The 22,077-nt window shown below is 36.4% G+C and overlaps 2 protein-coding genes across 6 annotated transcripts in view; one reads left to right on the top strand and one right to left on the bottom strand.

Annotated features, from left to right (window-relative positions):
- LOC105477150 (WW domain containing E3 ubiquitin protein ligase 1) overlaps nt 1-15,475 on the top strand; it is a 124,160-nt gene extending 108,685 nt beyond the window's left edge. For 4 of the 5 annotated variants that reach the window (XM_071068028.1, XM_071068026.1, XM_071068025.1 and 1 more), the window contains 4 exons: nt 4,099-4,203; nt 7,057-7,153; nt 7,883-7,955; nt 14,172-15,336. In XM_071068028.1, coding sequence (XP_070924129.1) covers nt 4,099-4,203; nt 7,057-7,153; nt 7,883-7,955; nt 14,172-14,271 — 375 coding nt within the window. In that variant the 3' untranslated portion in view covers nt 14,272-15,336. Of the gene's footprint in view, nt 1-4,098; nt 4,204-7,056; nt 7,154-7,882; nt 7,956-14,171 lie in introns of all 5 variants that reach the window. The other variant, XM_071068024.1, reaches the window with a different exon arrangement.
- LOC105477154 (regulator of microtubule dynamics 1) overlaps nt 14,773-22,077 on the bottom strand; it is a 40,836-nt gene continuing 33,531 nt past the window's right edge. Inside the window, exon 10 of the mRNA XM_011733529.2 lies at nt 14,773-21,632. Within this exon, the coding sequence (XP_011731831.1) occupies nt 21,582-21,632 (51 nt within the window). The 3' untranslated portion in view covers nt 14,773-21,581. The remainder of the gene's footprint in view (nt 21,633-22,077) is intronic.

Raw genomic sequence — 22,077 nt, 5'->3', positions numbered from 1 at the left:
AACTTGGTTCTTTCATGTAATCAAATGTACATATGAAAAACAGTACTTTAAATTTCATACAGTAATATTCCTATGTAGGAATTAAGCCTTCTAGCAACTCTGGAAGTACAGTCATCCCTAGGTATCTGTGGGGGATTGGTTCTGTAGGGCACCTGTGGACACCACAATCCATGGATACTCAAGTCCTTACGGTTACAGTATATAATAGTATAGTATTTGCATATAACCTACACTCTTCTCCCTTATACTTTAAATCATCTCTAGATAACTTATAAATACCTAATGCAATGCAAATGTTATGGTAAATAGTTATTATACTATATTTTTAATTTTTTTTTTTAATTGTTGTATTATTATTTTTCTCAAATATTTTCTTTTTTTTTTTTTTTTTTTTTTTTTGAGACGGAGTCTCGCTCTGTCGCCCAGGCTGGAGTGCAGTGGCGCAATCTCGGCTCACTGCAAGCTCCGCCTCCCGGGTTCACGCCATTCTCCTGCCTCAGCCTCCCGAGTAGCTGGGACTACAGGCGCCCGCCCCTGCGCCCGGCTAATTTTTTCTATTTTTAGTAGAGACGGGGTTTCACCATGGTCTCGATCTCCTGACCTTGTGATCCGCCCACCTCGGCCTCCCAAAGTGCTGGGATTACAGGCGTGAGCCACCACGCCCGGCCCTCAAATATTTTCAATCCACCATTGGTTGAATCTGCCGATACAAAAGCTGTGGATATGGAAAGCCGATATATATGAAAACCAGGACTCTGAGCCTGGCTGACATAGACCGTCACTAATCCTGGTTAACATCTTTCTTAACAGTTTGCTTACACAAATTAACAGAAACATATTAGAAGATTAGCATGGAAGACATTTTTAGAGTAGTATTTATTAATCTTTTTAAAAACCACAGACTTCATTTTTAATCTGAAGACAGACATCTTGCATCCTCTAAATTCATACACCTAAATACTCCATACCTCCCATTAAGAATGCCTATTTTAGAGGTGCACTCAAAGAGGGATGTTATAGTGGGAGCCTTATATTGAAGTGGAGATGAAATTAAAACAGGAGATCAAGAAGCATAATAATAGGAACATGTAGTTTATGTACCCTTGGCAGGGTGTATAATGTTCTCACATACTGCCCTGTGTGTGGGAAGGCCATATGATACTTTTCTTTTACATATAAGGTGACTGAAGCCCTTTATGATTATTTGCCTTGACCTAATCAATTAAAAGTACAATTAAGAGTGCTAATCAATTAAGAATGCAGAGCTGTGTGAGAAAATAGATTTTGTCTTGTTTTGCTTTGTCTTAAGTTTTACTCCTAGTCTGTTGTTCTTCCGTCTGCTGCCATTCATTGGCTCTCTTATCACAGTAACCGTTATTCATACTATTATTCACAATAATGGCTATGCATAATCACACCCCCTTTTATAGGTTAATATCTGTTTAATGCTTAAGAAGATATAGTAGTCATTCTTTATGAAAACCCCTACCACACTAGGAATAGAAGGCAACTTTCTTAGTTTGATAAAGGGAATCATCATCAACAACAAAAAACCTTAGCATTATTCTAAATGGTAATATTTTGAAAGTTTCCCATTGAGTTTCGGAAAAAGGCAAAGGTGTCTACTCTTACCACTTCTTTCAATATTTTACCAAATACCCTAGCCAGTGGCAAAAGCAGAAATAAGAAGCATAAAGATGGGAAATAAGTAAAACTGCCTATATTCACAGATGAAAGCATGATTTTCAGCTTAGATTAGAAAATCCTAGGTAACCCACCAAAAAACTACTAGAAATAAGGTGAATTTAATAAGGCATGGGTACAATTTTAATACTTTAAAAATCAATTGTATTTTTATGTATTTGCAACAGACACTTAAGATTTTAGTTTCATTTGTGAAAGCTCAAAAAATGAGCAAATTTAATCAAAAACACACAAGACCTCTATACCAAAAACTCAAAACTGCTCAGAAAAATTAAGGAAGACCTAAATAAATGAAGAGATATACCATGTTATATTGTTAAAGTGTCAATTCTCTTCAAATTGATTTAGAGATTCAACATCTCAGCAGAATTTTTTTATAGAAAGTTGACAGGCTGATTTCAAAATTAGAAGGAAATACAGAGGCCCTAGAAGAGCAGAGCCAATTTTGAGAAAGGACAGACTTGGAGGATTTACATCACCTGATTTTAAGACTTATTTCTAATAGTAAATAAGATAATGTGGTATTTGTGAAAGAATAGACAAATTGGTGGAACACTAGAAAGTCCGGAAGTAGACCCTATATTGTCAATTGATTTTCAGCAAAAGTGCTAAGATATTTCAATGTGGAAAGGGAATATCTTTTGAACAAATGATGTTGAATCAACTGAATGTCCATATGGAAGAAAATTAACTATGAACCTACTTCAGTCCATATTTAAAATTAACTTTGACCTTACCTCTGCCCATAAAATTATTCATGCTTACAATTAAAGAGAATTATAAGTCTGAATGTGAAAGTGAAAAAGAAAACATGAGAGAAATCTTGATGCAGGCAGAAGTTTTTTAGAACACAAAAAGTAATAACCATGAAAGAAAAATATGGATAAATTGGACTTCTTCAAAACTAAAAACTGCTCTTGAAAAGATATTAAGTGAAAAAGTAACCTACACACTGGGAGAAACTGTTGAGACAAAGATCTTATATCTGGAATATATTAACAAAAAACTCATGGAACTCGATAAAAAGACAAGAAAACATTTTGAAATAGACAAAGGCTCACTTCACAATAGGAGATACACAGATGGCAAGTAAATACATGGAAAAATGCTTATTAGTAATTGGGGAAATGCAAATCAAAACACCACTTTGAGATAGTGTTGGTAGTTTCTTATAATGTTAAATGTACATCTACCTTATGGCCTACTAGTTCTGCTGTTAGGTGTTTATTAAAATGAAATGAAATATATATCTAAACAAAGACTTGTACATAAATGTTAATCACTTTATTCATCAATGCTAAAAATTGAAAGTAACCTAAATGAATTAACAAGTGAATGGATAAGCAAATTGTTGTATATTCATATAATGGAATACTACTCAGTGATAGAAAATATGAACTACAGCATGGATGAATCTCAAAAACATGTTGAGTGGGAAAAACAAAAGAGGATGTGTGTATATGTGTATGCACTATATATGACACAAATATGGATGTATGCATATACATGACATTCTTAAAAGGACAAATATAATCTGTGCTGAAATCACTGATCACCTGAAACTAGGATGAGGATATGGTTTTGATTACAAAAAGGGATATAATGGAAATATTCTATATCTTGATTGTAATGGTGGTTACACAGGTGTATACATCTGTTGAAAATCTTCTAACTATATACCTAAGTTTGTGCATTTTATTCTATGTAAATTATAGCTCAAAGTTGACTTATGAAAAAAACTTAAGAGATAAGTGTTACATATTTTACTATGCCTAAAATAATGTTCATTTCATATACAAGTTGAGGTTGTTTGAAAATTTCACATATGTAGAATATTCCTAGAGAAGCTGGATAAATTATTAATAGGAGGTTAGTATTTTTTTATTTTTAAGTATATAAGATAGCATAGATTTTTTAAAATGAGAACCAGAAATAGGTTTGGAACTAATGAATTTGGATACCCAGTTTGGGGGAGATCGATCGATCTATCTATGTATCTAGATATATATCTATGTATATATCTAGATACATATATACACACATATCTAGATATAAATCTATATATATAGATGTGTGTGTGTGTGTAAATACACACACCATATATATACACATGGTAAAGGAGACATGCTTTTCAGTATAGCTGTTTTTCTTGAAAATACTCTAAATGTAGTTTTTATTTTGAGTTCAATAAACATGGGTAAAGTACCAGAGAATCCTTTATGCTAAATTGCCACAGTTTTGTTCAAAAGATTTGCTTATTGTTATCATTATATGCCGTGCACATAGCTTTTCACATAATTTGCCATGTGCATGACTGCATTAGGAAATTTCAGTCATATGATTACTCTCTTCACTAAATCTTTATCGTAGCCTGATTCTGTGCTCATTTCCCAGGTTATGTTGTGTGGCATGCAGGAGGTTGACTTGGCAGATTGGCAGAGAAATACTGTTTATCGACATTATACAAGAAACAGCAAGCAAATCATTTGGTTTTGGCAGGTATTTGCTTTTATCTTTTTTGAAACAAAGTACTCAACGTATTTGAAACAAAGTACTCAACATATTTTCTAATGAAATGGTGGTTTTAAAAATAGCTTATTATTTTTAATTGAGACTGCTTTTGGACACAGTTTATAATTTTCCAATTCTGAATCTAAGAGAATAGTGTGAACACTTGTCAAAAGTACTTTCTATTGCTTCTTTGACTGTCTTGCTAAAATGAAGGAGTGAATGACGGAATCTTATTTAAGTAATAGTTTAATGTTAATAGTTGTAGGCATAGCAATTTTTTTCTAGTGGTATCAAAGTAGTCTAAATTCCACTTAATTCTAGAAGTAAATGAGGAAATATGTTTGTAATGATAGTCAGTGCAGATATTTTAATTCCTCTGAGGTAATATATACTAGGGAATTAGAATGATCGAGGGCATAATGTCATAAGAGTGACTTTATTCATTTATTTATGTATTTATTTTTTTGTGTGTGTGTTTTGCTTAAACTGTAATAGGATGGTCTCAGGAATCCAAGTGTACCACACTAATCTTGAACATTTTATTTTAATAGACTTTTGTTTTGTGTGTTTATTTGAGAATTTAAAATCTCCAGATCAGGGATATTCTTCAGATAACTTCTCTACTAATTGGGACTCATTTGAGCAATTTAACGACTGGACTTCTGGCTTACTTCTGCTTAACTGTTTCATTTTCAGGTGAAGAGTAATGCTAGGTTTTGTGTTACAGTATACTTTCCAAAAGTTGCATCTTTTCATAAGGATGTATGTCATGAGTTTATTGCTTGATATTTTAAAGAGATGTAGACACTTCTAGAAATTTATCTTAAAATATACTTCCACATGTGTAAAGTGGCACATACCAAAGTAATGCAATATCATTGGTTTACTAACAGAGACTTGAAACAACCTAAATGTCCATCAGGAGAGTACTGAGTAAATAAACTATCATACATCCATTCTATATGTCTATACCTTGGAGTCATTCTTTTTTGAGACAGAGTCTCACTCTATTGCCTAGGCTGGAGTGCAGTGGCAGGATCTCGGCTCATTGCAACCTCTGCCTCCCAGGTTCAAGTGATTCTCCTGCCTCAGCGCCCCCACTCCAAGTAGCTGGGATTATGGGTGCGTGCCACCACGCCCAGCTAGTTTTTGTATTTTTAGTAGAGACAGGGTTTCACCATGTTGGCCAGGCTGGTCTTGAACTGCTGACCTCAAGTGATCCACCTGCCTTGGCCTCCCAAAGTGCTGGGATTACAGGTATGAGCCACTACGCCTGACTTTTCTTTCCATTTTTAAAAATGCAAATTAACAAAAATATTGGAGAATAATGTTTCAATACAGTATTAAGGGGAGAAGGAAGATGCTAAACAATGTGTATAATATGATGCTTTTTGTTTAAAGACTTATCATCTGTATAGTAAAAGTGTATGTTAGTATGGAAATATATCATCTTTGAAAAGGCAGAGAAAAAACTGGAAACAGTTCTAGAGGGGTGCTGAGCAGTTGGAGGCGAAGGTAGGAAAGCTGCTTTTCATTAAGTAAAAGTCTTTTGCATTCTATACTATTACCTATTATAAAATAAATACATAAATAGGAAGGAATAAATCCATTTTCACGCCTAAAATACCTGAATTGCATTGCATGCAATATGCATACTATTGTCTGTAACCTTCCCTTTCAGGCTTTTTACTAGCTTCATCACATTTGGTCTTCCCTGGCTTTCTGTTTACACATTTGTATCTACATAGCCAATGAGCTTAAGCTTAGGGTCATATAAATCCAAATGAATACTTGTGTTTTCTGAAGTGGGTTTCTTTTAGGGGAAGTGGTGAGGTTTATGCCAGACCTGGTAATAAGTTTTGTTTCTTGTGTTTTGTTGAAATATGTGCCTCAGCACAGTTCTTCACTGAAATATTTTGGGACATGATTAGCACAGCTGTTTTATCTTATCCTTAGCTAAAGTTTATTCCCTATTTTTAAGATACATTTCTACTCTTAATCTGCTCCCTATGTTCCTTGCTTTCTGTTATACTCAGACCAATCAAATTAGTATTTCACCACATTGCCCATTTATGTCTTTGAAAATGACTAGTCAGTGAAATAGATAATTTTAGAGAAATGTGTACTTTGGTTTTTCAAGTACTAGTCAGGAAGAACACAAAGTGTTAGGAAAATGGTGTTTCATTGGAGAAAATACCATAGACTATTAAGAGTGGCAGCAGAGAGGTGTTCATTTGTTTTCTGTAGCTTAAAGGGGAGATGGGTAATTGACTCAGGGAGGAATAACAGTGGTTTAGGGCTCATCTAGACTTGAGTTCAAATGTTAGTTCTGCCACTTTAGCAGTTTAAGAAGGACAAATCATTTAAACTCTCTAGGCCTCCATTTCCTTATGTGTACAGTGGGGATGCTAATGATTCTACCTATCTCATAGAATTGTGAGAACTAAATCCATGAAAACCAGTGGCACACTATTTGGCAGGAACCCTTAATAGCTGTTATACTACAGCCCAACAACAACATCTATCTTGGTTGCACCTTTTGTTTGACCTTACATAAATGACTTAACCTTGCCAAGATTCTCGTGTCTTTGCTCGCTGTAAGATGGGCGTAGTAATGATGGTGGCCAGCCTCCGTGTTCTCATGAGGATGACCTGAAGTGAGGTTCACAGTGTGCTTAGCATGGTGCCCACCCTTATTAAATGACAAACCCTACAACCACTTTTTCACACGACTTTTCAACCAATTCAGTGTTATTTAATTTCTTCAAGTGTGTACTAGTTTCATGATTGAATATAGTTTAGCATTTATTTCATATTAAAGTACATTGGATTTCATTACAGTTTGTGAAAGAGACAGACAATGAAGTAAGAATGCGACTACTGCAGTTCGTCACTGGAACCTGCCGTTTACCTCTAGGAGGATTTGCTGAGCTCATGGGTAAATGTAGTTTGTTTTTTTTTGTTTTTTTTGTTTTTTTTTTTGAGACGGAGTCTCGCTCTGTCGCCCAGGCTGGAGTGCAGTGGCGCGATCTCGGCTCACTGCAAGCTCCGCCTCCCGGGTTCACGCCATTCTCCTGCCTCAGCCTCCCAAGTAGCTGGGACTACAGGCGCCCACAACCGCGCCCGGCTAATTTTTTGTATTTTTAGTAGAGACGGGGTTTCACCGTGGTCTCGATCTCCTGACCTTGTGATCCGCCCGCCTCGGCCTCCCAAAGTGCTGGGATTACAGGCGTGAGCCACCACGCCCGGTGGTAAATGTAGTTTCACTGTAATTTCTCTGTAGATAATTTTGTGATAATAATGGCCTTTGGACATACAGTAGACTTCATTTAGAAGAAAGAAAAATGAATGGCTAATATCAAAGCACTTGTAAGACAAAAATGAATGTCTCCTCATATAGCTGAGGTGGCCATTGCTTTGCTCCCTAGGGTGACTGTGAAGGGAGCGACATTCTGTATAAATAGTTTTCTTCCCACTGATTTAATTCTTATTGCTGGATCTCTGCAACAGTAAGAAGCTTCTTCAGGCAGAAGCAGCTTACATTGTGAATTTCTTCTTTATTTCGTATCATTCATATGATTATGCAGCATGTTCTATTATTTAAGTAGTTGTCAGAAGAAAAAAGTTTAAAGGACCAGATAAACTTTGTCTTATTTTCCTGGTGTAGGAAGTAATGGGCCTCAAAAGTTTTGCATTGAAAAAGTTGGCAAAGACACTTGGTTACCAAGAAGCCATACATGGTAAGTTCAAGAATCCTAAATACGAAGGTGAAAGCCACAGAGAATCTTTTGTTTTGTTCCTTTAAAAATATGTAAGATCCAGTATAACTGCGTATTCATTAAAGTAGTCAGAATTTCAATTTTGAGAACACATTGATTAATACAGCATTCTATAACTGAACACTTTAGCGTGTTCTCATTAATAGAAATACTTGAGAAATGCATCCATGGATTCAACAAATATTAGTGTACCCACTATGTATAAAGTAAGATTTAAGTATTCCCTGTCTTTTATGAAGTTTGTGCCCCATGGTGGGGCGCAAATGACAAACAGATAAACAAATAACTATTTGCAAATCCTGGGAAGTCCTTCGAAGGGAAAAATGAGAGTACTCTAATAGAGAACAACTAATGGGAACCTACTCTGGGTTGAGTGGTCAGGGAGATTTCTTGGAAGGGGTAATTTGCTTAAGTTGAGTTTGATAAAGAGCATGCTGTGGGAATAAGCAGAGAAAGAACATTCTTTGCACAGAAATGCCAAAGTAAGCAAAGACCCTGAAGAAATTGTTTTTCAAGGAAATGAAGATGATAGGTATGATTGGAACTTGGTAAATCAGAAGAAAGGGAGATGAAAAAAATTGGGGGATGTAGGCAGGGATTAAATTATGTACAGCCTTATAGGCTAATATAAAGAACTGAGATATCAAAGAAAAATTAGACAGCTTTGAAAAGTTTTAAATAGCAAGTAATAAATCCCAGAAAAATCGGCCGGAAAACAGTATAGGGGAGGAGTTGGATGCAAGGGTGAATGCAGGGAGAGTAGTTAGGAAATTGTTATAGTTACCCAGGCCAAAGATGACAGCCTGGAGATAGGTGATTCTTTCAGGAGGTCAAAACTATTTTCATACCAAGCCATTATTTGCCTTTTTATCATTTTGAAATTTCTACTTGTGGTGCAAAAGCAATGGTTTGTGAACCTGCTTGTGCCTTAGCATAAATCAAGGCAGTGGCACCAAACTGCTACTACCTCTGTATTCTTCAGCACCATATACTTGAGGTTTAAAGCAAGGGAAAAAAAAAAAAAAAAAAAAGCAAAAAGGCAGGTTCATTGAAGTTCTTTATGAAGCAGTAAAAATTACTAACTTTATTCAATCTTGATGCTTGAGTATATGTTTTTTTAACATTTGTGTGACAAAATAGGAAGTCTGAAATAGCACTTGTGCACACCAGAGAATGATTTTCTTGAAGGAAAGCTCTTGGGCAGTTGTTTGAGTTGAAAACTGAACTAGCTTGTTTTCTTTTATGGAACACTATTTTTACTTGAAAAAATGACCCGCCAGCAGTTTATGCAGACTTAGGTATTTGACAGACATTTTCTTGAGAAGTAATGTTGTTAGCTTGTCATTTTAAGGAAAACAATAGGCATTTGTTGGTGGTGATAATTACCACCATGAGCTTGAGAGCTTCTGAAGACTTTCGTCAATGAGATTAGTGAGATTGTTTGTTTTTTGTTTTTTTGAGACGGAGTCTTGCTCTGTCACCCAGGCTGGAGGGCAGTGGCGCGATCTCAGCTCACTACAACCTCCGCCTCCCAGGTTCAAGCGATTCTCCTGCCTCAGCCTCCTGGGTAGCTGGGATTACAGGTGCGCACCACCATAGCTGGCTTATTTTTGTATTTTTAGTAGAGACGTGGTTTCACCATGTTGGTCAGGCTGGTCTCGAACTCCTCACCTCGTGATCTACCCGTCTTGGCCTCCCAAAGTGCTGGGATTACAGGAGTGAGCCACAATGCCCGGCTGATTAGTGGTATTTTAACAAATGTGATTTTTTTTCCTATTATATAATTAAATGAGTCAACATTTAGAAAATCCTTATAATTCAATGAGTCATTATTTTCAAATGATCAGTGAATGCTACAACAAATGTTACAAAATGACGCATGAGTAAAAGATCTATTCAAAGTGCAAGAGAGTCTGGGCACAGTGACTCACACCTATAATCCCAACACTTTGGAAGGCCGAGGTGGGAGGATCGCTTGAGCTCAGGAGTTTGAGACCAGCCTAGGCAACATGGTGAAACCCCGTCTCTACAAAAAATACAAAAATTAGCCGGGTGTGTTGGCACACACCAGTAGTCCCAGCTTCTCTGGAGGCTAAGATGGGAGGATCACTGGAGCCAGGGAAGTCAAGGCTGCAGCGATCCATGATCACACCACTACACTCCAGTCTGGGTGACAGAGTAAGACCCGTCTCAAAAAAAATCAAATCAAATCAAAAACAAAGTGCACGAGAGAACAGTAAATTTTGTATAACAAAGTACAAAGTGTTCTTTCACCTGATTTCGAACCATATTGTGCATTCCCTTGTCAAATTTAGTATCAAAGAATAATATCGATAATTATCTGACAAGATGAGTAGAGTATATCTCTATTTCTAACTATTTTTCTGTGTGGGACAGTAGATTAAATGTACAAGTAGATAATCAGAATCCAGATGTTTTCTGTTACACCAGATATTTAAAAGAGTTCCAAAACTATAAAACAAAATCACTCTTTCCACTATATTTTTTTGGAAATACTTGGGTTTTTCCCATTAAAATGTTTATTTTCATATCAAAATGAATTAATACTTTTTAAACTTCTGTTTTAACTTTTAAATATCAGTAGCTATAATTCATATAAATAAAATATGTTTTAACTTTTAAATATCAGTAGCTATAATTCATATAAATGAAAGCTCTTTGCAGTTGGAAATTTTTTTTTCCAAGACAGTCTTGCTGTGTTACCCAGATTAGAGTGCAGTGGCACAAACACAAGTCACTGCAGCCTCAACCTCCTGGGTTCAAACAATCTTCCCACCATAGCCTCCCCAGTAGCTGGGACCACCAGTGTACACCACTATGCCTGGCTAATTTTTTAATTTTTTGTAGGGACTAAGTTTTGCTATGTTTTCCCAGGTGGGTCTTAAACTCTGGGCTCAAGCCATCCTCCTGCCTTGGCCTCTGAAAGTGCTGGGGTTATAGGCATGAGCCACCGCTCCCAGCCAAGGTTGACAATATTTTTAAGAGTGAAAAGGAGTCCTGTGACCAAAATTTGAAGACCTCTGCCTTCAATTAAAGTGGTAGATCCAATATCTACCACTTTTGAGTGATTTTTGAGTCAAGGGGAGAATTAAAATAGATTTCAAATTTTGTGAAGGGAAAGTAATTACCACCCACTGATTTCTGTTTTCTCAAAGTATAAGGAGAAGTCACTGGCTAAGAGTGAAGAAAGGAAAAACTTTCGAAGGAAAGAAGGAATTGGGAGAATTGTTAGAGAATAGGGAAGTATTGATTAGAGGAACACGGCTAAGATTGCTAGGCAAAATTGGATTGTTCACTTGGATTAGTAGTATATTTGAAATGACAACCGTCTACTTGAATGCATGATTTCCTCCCCCAGTAATTTTCAGCTGTTAAGTTGAAAGGAACAAGAAAGCAGAAGATTGAGTTCATCAGAATTTGAGTTTATGAGTTCAAAAGAGGGAGAAGCATGAGATTTAAAAATATTTGTAGGCCGGGTAAGGTGGCTCACACCTGCAATCCCAACACTTTGGGAGGCTGAGTTGGGCAGATCCCAGGAGTTTGAGACCAACTTGGCCAACATGGTAAAACATCGTCTCTACTAAAAATACAAAACTTAGTCGGGCGTGGCTGTGCACGCCTGTAAACCCAGCCACTCGGGAGGTTGAGAGCAGGAGAATCAGTTGAACCCCAGAGACGGGGGTTGCAGTGAGCCAAGATTGCACCACTGCACTCCAGCCTGGGATACAGAGCTAGACTCTGTCTCAAAATAAATTAAATGAATATGTTGTAAATACTTTTACAAATACAAATAAAATGCAAATACATTATGATGTATAATGATGGACTATGATCTCTAATTATAGTGATGGGCTATAGGTAAAGAAAAAAGGGAGGACAAGAAGAGGTAGACAGGATAGTATGATGAGGTCAACAGGCTGGCATTTTAATTGAAATAAACTGGAAAGACATGGTAAGAGAACAGGATTTTTAAATTAGAAACTTCCTTTACTAGTGATGTCAGGGTTCAAAGTATAGCCTTGGGGTCAATAATTGAAGAAAGCAGAATCAATTTTAGCTTGTCTGTCTTACAAAAACAGCACAAAACATAATGGCCAATGTTTTAAAACAGAAGCCTCTTTTGGATGTTTTCAAGTAACCCACTTTCATGTTTTTCAACTCGGCATTTACTAAATATCTACTGTATGCGAAACAGATCAGCATTAAGAGAGTGCAGAGATGACTGCCCTCATGGATTTTAGAATCTAATGGGAGAAACCAGTCAGTCCTAATCCAGAGTAGATTAAAATAGATGCTAAAACAGAAATAAAAGGAGCTTATGAATAGGGAAATTGTATGTATAAGATGCTCAGAGGAAGTTGTAGCATTTGGACTGGTTCTTGATGAAAAGTGTATTCCAGATCATAGAGAGCAGGGTTACAGAAAGAGAAAGGCATGTGGCATGCTCGGGAGAGCGTGAAACAAGTTGACGGTAGAGAACAGAAGCTTCCTTTCCCCACCACAGCCCCCTCCCCACCCACAGCAACTCAAAAGCAGCAAAGGTTTTTGAAGAGTAGCATAAACTGGTATGTCATTTTAGCAAAAAGTAAAAAAGAAACAAAACAAATGGGCCCAAAGTTGAGTAGCAGGAAATTCTCTGATGATCCAGATAAGAGATGATGGGGAAGCATATACAGAGGGATGTAGTGGCAGTAGAAATGATCAGGAGGAGCCTGGGCAATGTGACAAAACTTCGTCTCTACAAAAAATATACAAAAGTTAGCTGGCCATGGTGGCATGCACCTGTACTTCCAGCCACTCCAGGGGCTGAGGTGGGAGGAGGGAGGATTGCTTGAGCCTGGGAGGTCGAGGTTGCAGTGAGCCGAGACAGTGTCACTGCACCCTAGCCTAGGCAACACAGCCAGACCCTGTCTCCAAATAAATACCTAATCAGGAGAAAAAATGGAATATTTGGTAGATAGAATGACAGAATTTGGCAAAGACTATATGTGAAAGATGTAAGAGAACAGAAAGTGAATGGTTGTCTTATATAGGAAGTATTGAAAAATAATATTTTTTTGACCTTGTTATCATACTCTACCTTGAAGTATAGTTTAAAGGGGAAGGCAGTAGATGGTCTGCTTAGTTGCTGCTATTAATATCTTTAACTTCTTTTAAAATACAAAGAATACAGTCTTAAAACAGCACTGTTTTAATTAGATGCCTTGTTTCAAAGGCTCTTTCCTAACTCTAACATGGGAGGATCAAGGGCACATGGAAAGTGGTGGGAATGGTAAGAGGGTACCTGGATAATCTCTAGAAAGCTTCTGCATGGGAAAATGAAGGTACAGAAGCGTTCTGACTTACTCAGAGCTATCTCACTAGTCACTGCTACTGTGGGGACCAAAACCCTGAACACCCGAATCCTAATCTAGCTACTCAGTGCTGTACCTTACAAAATGAAATGTGATTTCACCTTTGTAAACTGAAAAATAATACATTGTTATTTTAAGCATTTTTTAGTATTTTAACATTTTTCATCAGTTAATCCCAGAATGGAATTATTTGAGAATGACAAGGCTAAAAAAGTATCATTTTAGAAGAGTTTATATATGTGGTTAGATTATTTGAAAAGACAGATGTATATATTTGTTCACTGACTGTCTCCACCCCAGAATGTAAATTCCATGAAGACAGGGATTTTCGTTTTCTTCACTGTATCACTAGCTTATCGGTTATGTCAAAAAATCTCAGTAAATGACTGATGAATGAGTGACTGAGTGGATGAAAGAAATGGACTCTTATCCTAAGAGAAATTAGGAGGACTCATGACACACGTAACAGGAATAATAAAAAGAAAATTGATTTTTTTTAAAAAAATTGTCTTTATCCAAATTTGCTACACTTATTATTTGTAATTCCATTTTCCTCTCGGAGATGTTAAAATAGTTTTTATATGTAAGTCTTAAATTTGGATTACTCTAAGAAATTTAGAAATGTTAATATACCAATTAAGTAATATTATAGTAGTAAATTGTTAGAATAATTCTGGCAAAATTTTTACATATATAGTATATATTCATATATCCATTCAGCTTTTCTATGTGCTTTGAAAAATATTGTATTTTTTTTTTCATTTTATTGAAAACATCTGATTTTGTTTTTGTTTCTGTTCAGTTTTAATCGCTTGGATCTACCACCATATAAGAGTTATGAACAACTAAAGGAAAAACTTCTTTTTGCAATAGAAGAGACAGAGGGATTTGGACAAGAATGAATGTGGCTTCTTATTTTGGAGGAGCTCTTGCATTTAAATACCCCAGCCAAGAAAAATTGCACAGATAGTGTATATAAGCTGTTCATTCTGTACAGTGAATTTTCCGAACCTCTCAAAGTATGTTTTCCGTTCTTCCACAGAAATATGCAAAACAGTTCATCTTTTTCTACTTTATTTATTGTTCCCTTGAAATGACTGACCAGGAAAAACATCATCCTTAAATTTTGAAGCAAGTGAGAGACTTTATTAAAAATACATATATATCTATAAAAGCATATATGATAGTGGCTCTAGTTTTATAGAGCTCCAAGTGTATGAAACATGACAGCCGTTCATTCATAAAGATCTGGATTTGCTTTACCTTGTTAATATTATCTAGGGGAAAAAGTGCAAATTGCTCCATGTTCTTCTCTCCCTTATGTAACATCTCCTGAGGGTGTTTAGTTGCATGGCTGTTCAGGAAGGTATTAAGGGCTTAGGCCAAATCTTACTTTGAGTATGTTAAAAAAAAAAAAAAAAAAAAAGTGCTGCTGGCTTTTCTGAAGACAGGTGCTTGAAACCTGTCAGTTTGTTTTAAATAAATACAATAGTTGAAAATTTTTCTCTCTGTTACATCAGTAATATTGTCAAAGTAATGGATAAAACCATAACTTACACATGCAAGTCATATACTAGATCTGATACTATTTAGTTTATCGAAATTGGAAAGATTCATTGAGCAGCATAGAAGTTTGTTTACATGTTGAGATGCTAGGTATTTGTGGAATTAAAAAGAATCAGGCACTTTTGTACTTTGTTTTTAAATCTGTGATGTTTTTCAAATTTAATTCATAATAAATTGATGCAGTTTCATACTTAGGAACATACAAAAGGTAATGTGAACTCTGCCACTTTTTTTGTGTTCAAAGTTTTGGATTTTATGAAGCCAGATGGATTGAAGAGTTACATAAGCATTTGAATGCTCTAATATGAGGCTAATGATTTTCTGTTAGTATTTGACTATCTTCATTCCTCTCAAATTCATAACAGTTCTATTTATCTGAATTAAATAAGCATATAAAAATCTTTTGAGTCTCCCCCTTTTTACACAGATAATTATTTTTGTCATAAGTAACACTTTTTAATTGTTTTTCATCATAAGGCCTTTGCTGAACTACAAAAATGTGTAACAAATTAAAATCTGATGTGAATGATATTAATGCTACTTTTAGCAAACTGGGCTTCCTAATACAAAATTTTAAATTTCCATTTGTATCATGCTTTTAATATGCACTGTAAATTTCATCAACTTAAACATTTTTTATAGCCATGGAACTGACTTCTTAAAACATGTTGCCTATAAATATTTCACTGCTAAGTACATACAGAAAAACAGTAATTATTGTTTTGCCAAAATTTTATTTTTCTACATACTGAGAGTGTGTTCTGCATTTTATTCAGAAATCACAGTAAAGACGAAAGAAAGGCAGTGATCTGCTTGGCTGAATAGACTCCTTTTCCAAATCCTAATTATGAACACTCTGGTTATTTTCAAGCCTAAAGAATTTTTTAAAAATTCTAATGTATATGACAGGTTATGTGATAGACGGTAACTGGTCTTCAAAAAGGACTGCCTTAATTATACCATAAGAGTTAAGTATTAGAATTACAAATGGTACCACTGCTGTATACATTTTGCTATGACACAAGTTATTGAATATCATTCATTGGAGGTATGATTTAGCAGATTTGACTAAAGAAGGTGGCTTTCCAGTTCGTTTTCAGGGTGCTGGTCTCCCTCCTCAAGTAAGAAATTACGATGCACCAGGTGAGGCTACACAGAACCCTACAAGAGACCAAACCAGCTTTCTTTTGGAGAATTCATCAGGGTCTTCCACTTTTCACACCCAGTTATAGATATCCAAGACCTACAGGCAGAGCTGTCTTGATTTATCTACCCAGTAGCAGTCGGAAAAATTGTAGAAATATGGTCCCTCACTCACCTTCTCCCCTTCTTCCCTTCCCAGCTGGACCAACCAGAAGAAATTAGGGAGTGCAAGACTCTCTGTGCAGTTCATGAGGAAACAGACAACAGGGAGGCTCAGAGACAGGTTTATACTGCTATTTCATTTTGGTGACTCACCCGCCCCACCACCAGTAAATAGTCCAGGGAATACATCACAGACCCAATACAATTGTGTCTATTAGATCAGTTTAGCTATTTGTCTTCCAGGGAAAGCAGCTTACCAGTGTTTGGGGTTCCCCCCCTCACCCCCATACTTCCCAAGTAGTTGAAAATGAAAAGGTTAACAAAACCTTTCCCCCTGATGATTTCTGTTAACTACCTACCTCTTCCTACCCTGACAACTAAATAGGATGTATTGCCAGGCAACTTTGCTTCCGGTAAGTATGACCCCTAGGACTGGTAAGTTGCATCTGGACTGGGAAATCTCCAGATACATGATAGAAAGCCACAGCTTTGGACATACTTGAGTGGAAAAGTCTTGTAACTGCATGTCCTTTAAGGAGGACCCTGAGCTGTCACCTGGGGAGATACCGTTGCATTGCTGTTAGAATATTGTCTTCTGAAAAGGAGGTTCAAAATTGTCCTGCTGGTGAGCTGTGGTTCCTGTCCTAGAGCCTTCTGAGTAAATTGGTGCCAAATATAGCCTGTTGTAGACTTGTTAAGTCTGAATGTTTGGTTGAACCTAAGAAGATTGGTGGATGATGCAGAAGTAAAAATCTTCCTTTGTTGAAATACGCAAATAAAAGTTGTCCTGTAACACTTAGTTGGCCTTAAAAGCCAAGCTTTAGGTCAACTGGGGATTTGATCTAAGTCCAAAAGTGATATCTCCTAAATTCCAAAATTTCTCTCCTCAATTCTCAATCAAGAACAAAATCAGAGGTAATAGTAGTTGTATTTATTGGTATTCATGGCAAATCCTTTACATAAATTATTCTTTTAATCCTTACAATTCCATGAAATTGGTGGGGGTTGCCTTTAATGATGCTTTTTTTTATAGATGAGGAAAGTGAGTATGAGAGAAGACATTTTTACAACATCCACAGCTAGTACACAGCCCGTGATTAAAAACTCAGTTGAGATAACTTGGCCATCAAGAAATTGAGGACTTTTACATTCTTATAGGATCATGGCCACTTTCCAAAATCAGTATTCTACTCACATCCTCAAAAGGAAGGAAGGAAACATCTATAAAGGAGAGAGATAGCCTGTGTATGTAATACGCTTAGAAGACAGAGTACTACCAACTTCTATATACATGTATATGGGGAAATAAGCATCTCAGTCCAGCAGTCAGCTCTGGAATCCACACAAGAACAGAATCAGGTGGGGGCTGCAGGGGAAGGAGTAAGGGATTCCTGGGGTTCCTTCTCAGTAGTGGGTCTCATCCTTAGTGGGGAAACATCAAGAACCAATGTGACATGTGGGGAATCAGGCTCCTGGGAAGTCAAGTGGAAGCGACTTAGTGCACAGAATTAGAATCTTGGGAAGGCACCATGTCTTGCAGAAGAAACCTAACCCTCAGAGAGTAAAGGGGAAAAATGAAGATAAGGACCCAATAGCCACACTCCTGGACATGTATCCCAGAGAGAGAGAATTTATGTAGACATAAAAACCGGCATATAATGCACATAGCAGATTTGTAACAGCCCCAAATCAGGAATAACCTAAATGCCCCTCAGCATATGATTGATATGGTATACCCATACAATTAAATACTAATCAACTCTAAAAAGGAACAAACTATTGATAGAACTTAGGTCTCAAGGGAATTATGCTGAGTGGAAAAAAAAGTGTCACAGGGTCTCACTGTATGATTCCATTTGTATAACACTGTTGAAATAAAATTATGAAGAACAGATTAGTGCTTGTCAGAGCTAGGGATGGGTGGGGGAGAGGAGGTGGATGGCGTGACTATAAAGGGACAGCACTAGGGATCTTTGCGATGATGGAACAGGTCTGTATCTTGATTATGGTGGCAGTTACCAAAAATCTACATGTGATAGAACTGCATACAACTATACACACAAGAGCATTTAAAAGTGGTAAAATCTAAATAAGGTCTGTGGTCTGTACCAATGTCAGTTTCTGGGTTTTGCTATTGTACTTTAGGTTATATGAGATGTTAGCACTGGGACAGGCTGAGAGACGGGTACACAGGACCTTTTTTTTTTTTTTTTTTCTTTTTTAGTGTGTGAATCTATAATTATTTGAAAGTAAAAATATTTTTTAAAGTTCTAATAAGGAATCAGGAGGTAAAACCGCACTCCATAAAAAGCTTTATTACTGAATGATACCTGATCTCACAAAAAACAACTCAGCAGAAAGTATTCTTGAACTAACCCAGACCCTTTCCTCCCATTTGATGACTTAGTATTGCTGGTAACTCAACATAAAATTACATCCCTAGGGAAAAAAATAAAATCACTAAAGAGAAAACTGAAAATGAGAAAAAAGTAAATTTTAACACAATATGCTAATATGAATTAAATTATTAGATATTTAAAAAATCCAAAATAGCAACTTAAAAACTCAGGACTGGACAAACAAAATGCAGATGTGAATGACTGGCTAAAATCAGGAAAAACATTCAGAGAAAAAGACAAACATATCAGACATGAAGGCAATTATAAAGTATCTAAGGAAGAAGAGATACAACCAAAAGTAAAATAAGAGATATGGAAGATATAAATGAAAAGAGCCAAGAAAATGAAACAAAAAGGCTAAAAGAAAAATCAGTCAGTGATAAATATGAAAGTCAGGCAAAGATCTAATAGAACTAATTTGAGTCCTGGAAATAAGCTGGAACAGCGGTTCTCAAGGTGTGGTCAATTAGGCCAATCTGGAATGTGACAGAATCTGTGACAAATGGACTGGCCTATTCAAAAAGTCAATGTTGCAAGAAGAAAAAAATGGGGAACTGTTCTAGATTGAAAGATAAGCAACAAATCAAATGCAATTTGGATCCTGATTTTAAGAAGCATGAGACATCTTGGGGGCGTTTGAGAAATTTTGAATATGGGTAGATACTAGATGATGTTAGAGCATTGTTAACTTTTCCAGTTGTGATAATGGTTTTGTGTTTGTTTAGGAAGATGTCTTTATTCTGAGAAAATGCATGCTGACACATTTAGGGGTGAACTATTATGATGCTTGCAATTAATTTCAAAAGGTTTAGAAATGTATGTGTTTGTACACACACAGACATACATATAAATACAGTTTGAACATCCCTGAATCCAAAAATCTGAAACATGAAATTTGTGCTCCATAATTCAAAGCTTTCTGAGTGCCAAAATGATGATACAAGTAGAAAATTCCACATCTGACCTCATGTAACAGGTCACAGTCAAAATGCAGGTGCACAACACAGTTTATTCGGTTTCCCTAAAGGAAAAAACCCATTTTAAAAAGCCATCCAGCAGAATGCCACCACATCCCTAGAAAGACCCACTTCTGGCCCTTCAGCTGCTTCTGTTTCTCCTCACCTACAAAAATAAAATACAGTATACAATAACCTTTTAAAATACAGCATCATAAGCGGGAGACTGAAAGCCTGCCATTGTTTGTTGCTGCCGTTAACCAGCTGATAAAGGTTTCTTCTGGTGATGCTACTGTTGCCTAGCTACCCTGACCACATTGTTTTTTCACTGTATCAATGGTATGTCTTTTTTTTTTTTTTTTTGCCATCTTTGTTCCTATGCAAATTATGTCATTTTTTTTACTGTTAAGTAGTTATGCATGAATAAGTATAGTAACTGCTTATTGGTAGCATATAAATTCAGTCAGGAATGATGGTGACATCAAACCACAAATTGACCACATGAGTGGCTGAGATGACACCTTTGCTTTCTGATGGTTCAATGTATGCAAACTTTGTCTTAATGCACAAAATTATTTTTAAAATATTATATAAAGTTACCTTCAGGCTATGTGCATAAGGTATATATGAAACAAGTGAATTTTGTGTTTAGACTTGGATCCCATCTCCAAGATGTCTTATTGTGTGTATGGAGATATTCCAAAATTTGAAAAAAATCCCAAATCCAAACTGCTGCTTCTAGTCACAAGTATTTCAGATAAGAGATACACAACCTATATAGCAGAATCGTTGAATCTGAGATGGGTGTACAAAGATCACTACTTTCGGTCTTCCTTTTTGTTTGAAAATGTACATGATAAGCATATCCATACAGTTCATTGTAACATTACAATTTCCAAATCCTTTGGGGAAAATCCACCTACACACAGTCTCTCTTTATCCAAGTGGATTCAAGATGATATTCCTTTTTACAAAACTTAAAAAGATTTTGCAGTGGTGGCACTCCAGCCTCAAGTGAGTAGCATAGTCCTGCCTATTTAAAAACATCTTAGTATTCCATTTCACTCTTAAGTTTTGTGTTCCTTCCATTCCATTAGGGAATAGAGCTTTGTGTCTGATAAATTCAGTCTACCATGAGACTATACACCACATTTAGAGGAAACTGGCCAGGCGTGGTGGCTCACACCTGTAATCCCCACACTTTGGGAGGCCGAGGTGGGCAGATCACTTGGGGCCAGGAGTTTGAGACCAGCCTAGCCAACCTAGCAAAACCCCATCTCTACCAAAAATATAAAAGCCGGGTGTGATGGTACAACCCTGTAATCCCAGCCACTCAGGAGGTTAAGGCAGGAGAATCACTTGAACCAGGGAGGCGGAGGCTGCAGTGGGCCAAGATTGTGCCACTGCACGCCAGCCTGGATGACCGAGTGAGACTCTGTCTCAAAAAAATAAAAATAAAAAAGGAAACCACTCAATTTTTAGTCGTCTCCTGACTTAATTCTTTCCTTATACAGGTTAGCTCCAAGATACATCACTTAACTACTTTATGTCAGGAAACCACAAAATCCTAACCTCTTTCACCACACCTTCTCTGCAAAGATCTCAACTTAGAATCAATCCAACTTGAAAATCCATCCCCCTGTATATCCCCTATAGATCCATTTCCCCTCCTCTACAAAGCTTTCTTTGCTTGATCTCCCATCCCAATGTGATCAATCCTTAGAAATCTCATACCAGTTTGCATTGCTGGTATCCAGGATGCAAAATAATCTTTGCCTGAGCCATGGAGATTTATTTCTACCACTCTTACGGCAATTATTTATTTTACTTTATTATTTGTGAAGAAGCCTAGAATTTTTTATATTTACACTGTTAAATGGTCACAACATTTTAAAAGCCGTAGAACAGTTATAGTTCATATATTTTTATAATTAAATGAAAAGGCAATGTTTATTAGCTGTTTCACACATCGTCTCTGAAAAGTTCTCAGTTCTTCTCACTGAAACTTGTAAGCAACTGAGCAGCTTCTGTCTGTATCTAAAATGGAAAAATATATGTTATAAGTAAACAGGAGAGCTAAGAGACTAACTTGTGAAATTTAAGTTTATAAAGTGGGGTTTCTAAGAGTTTCCAAACACCAGATAGGACATTATAACAATAAAATTTCTTGACAGTGACCCGATGAGACTCTCAGCTCTTCCACTTTAGTACACATCCCTTGACTTTGATGTTTTAGAAATCTTAACTCCATCTGCCATGTGTGTCAAAACAGGAATAATTCCGCATTGTAGCAGGCAACCCCTAACATCTCTTTGGTGACAGTAACTAAACATTTCCTATATAGAAATATAAATGTCAATGAATTTACACTTGAAATGAACACACCTGTTTTCAACAATATTATGCATTTAGAAAATTATGCTGTTAAAGTTCTTAATTCACCATTTAATAGTGCCTCAAAACATTTCTGCCTTACTTTATG

This window comes from Macaca nemestrina, chromosome 8, assembly GCF_043159975.1.
Source record: "Macaca nemestrina isolate mMacNem1 chromosome 8, mMacNem.hap1, whole genome shotgun sequence".
Taxonomy (NCBI): Eukaryota; Metazoa; Chordata; class Mammalia; order Primates; family Cercopithecidae; genus Macaca; species Macaca nemestrina.
Note: the sequence above shows the minus strand (reverse complement) of the source record. Positions and strands in the feature narration are given on the sequence as shown.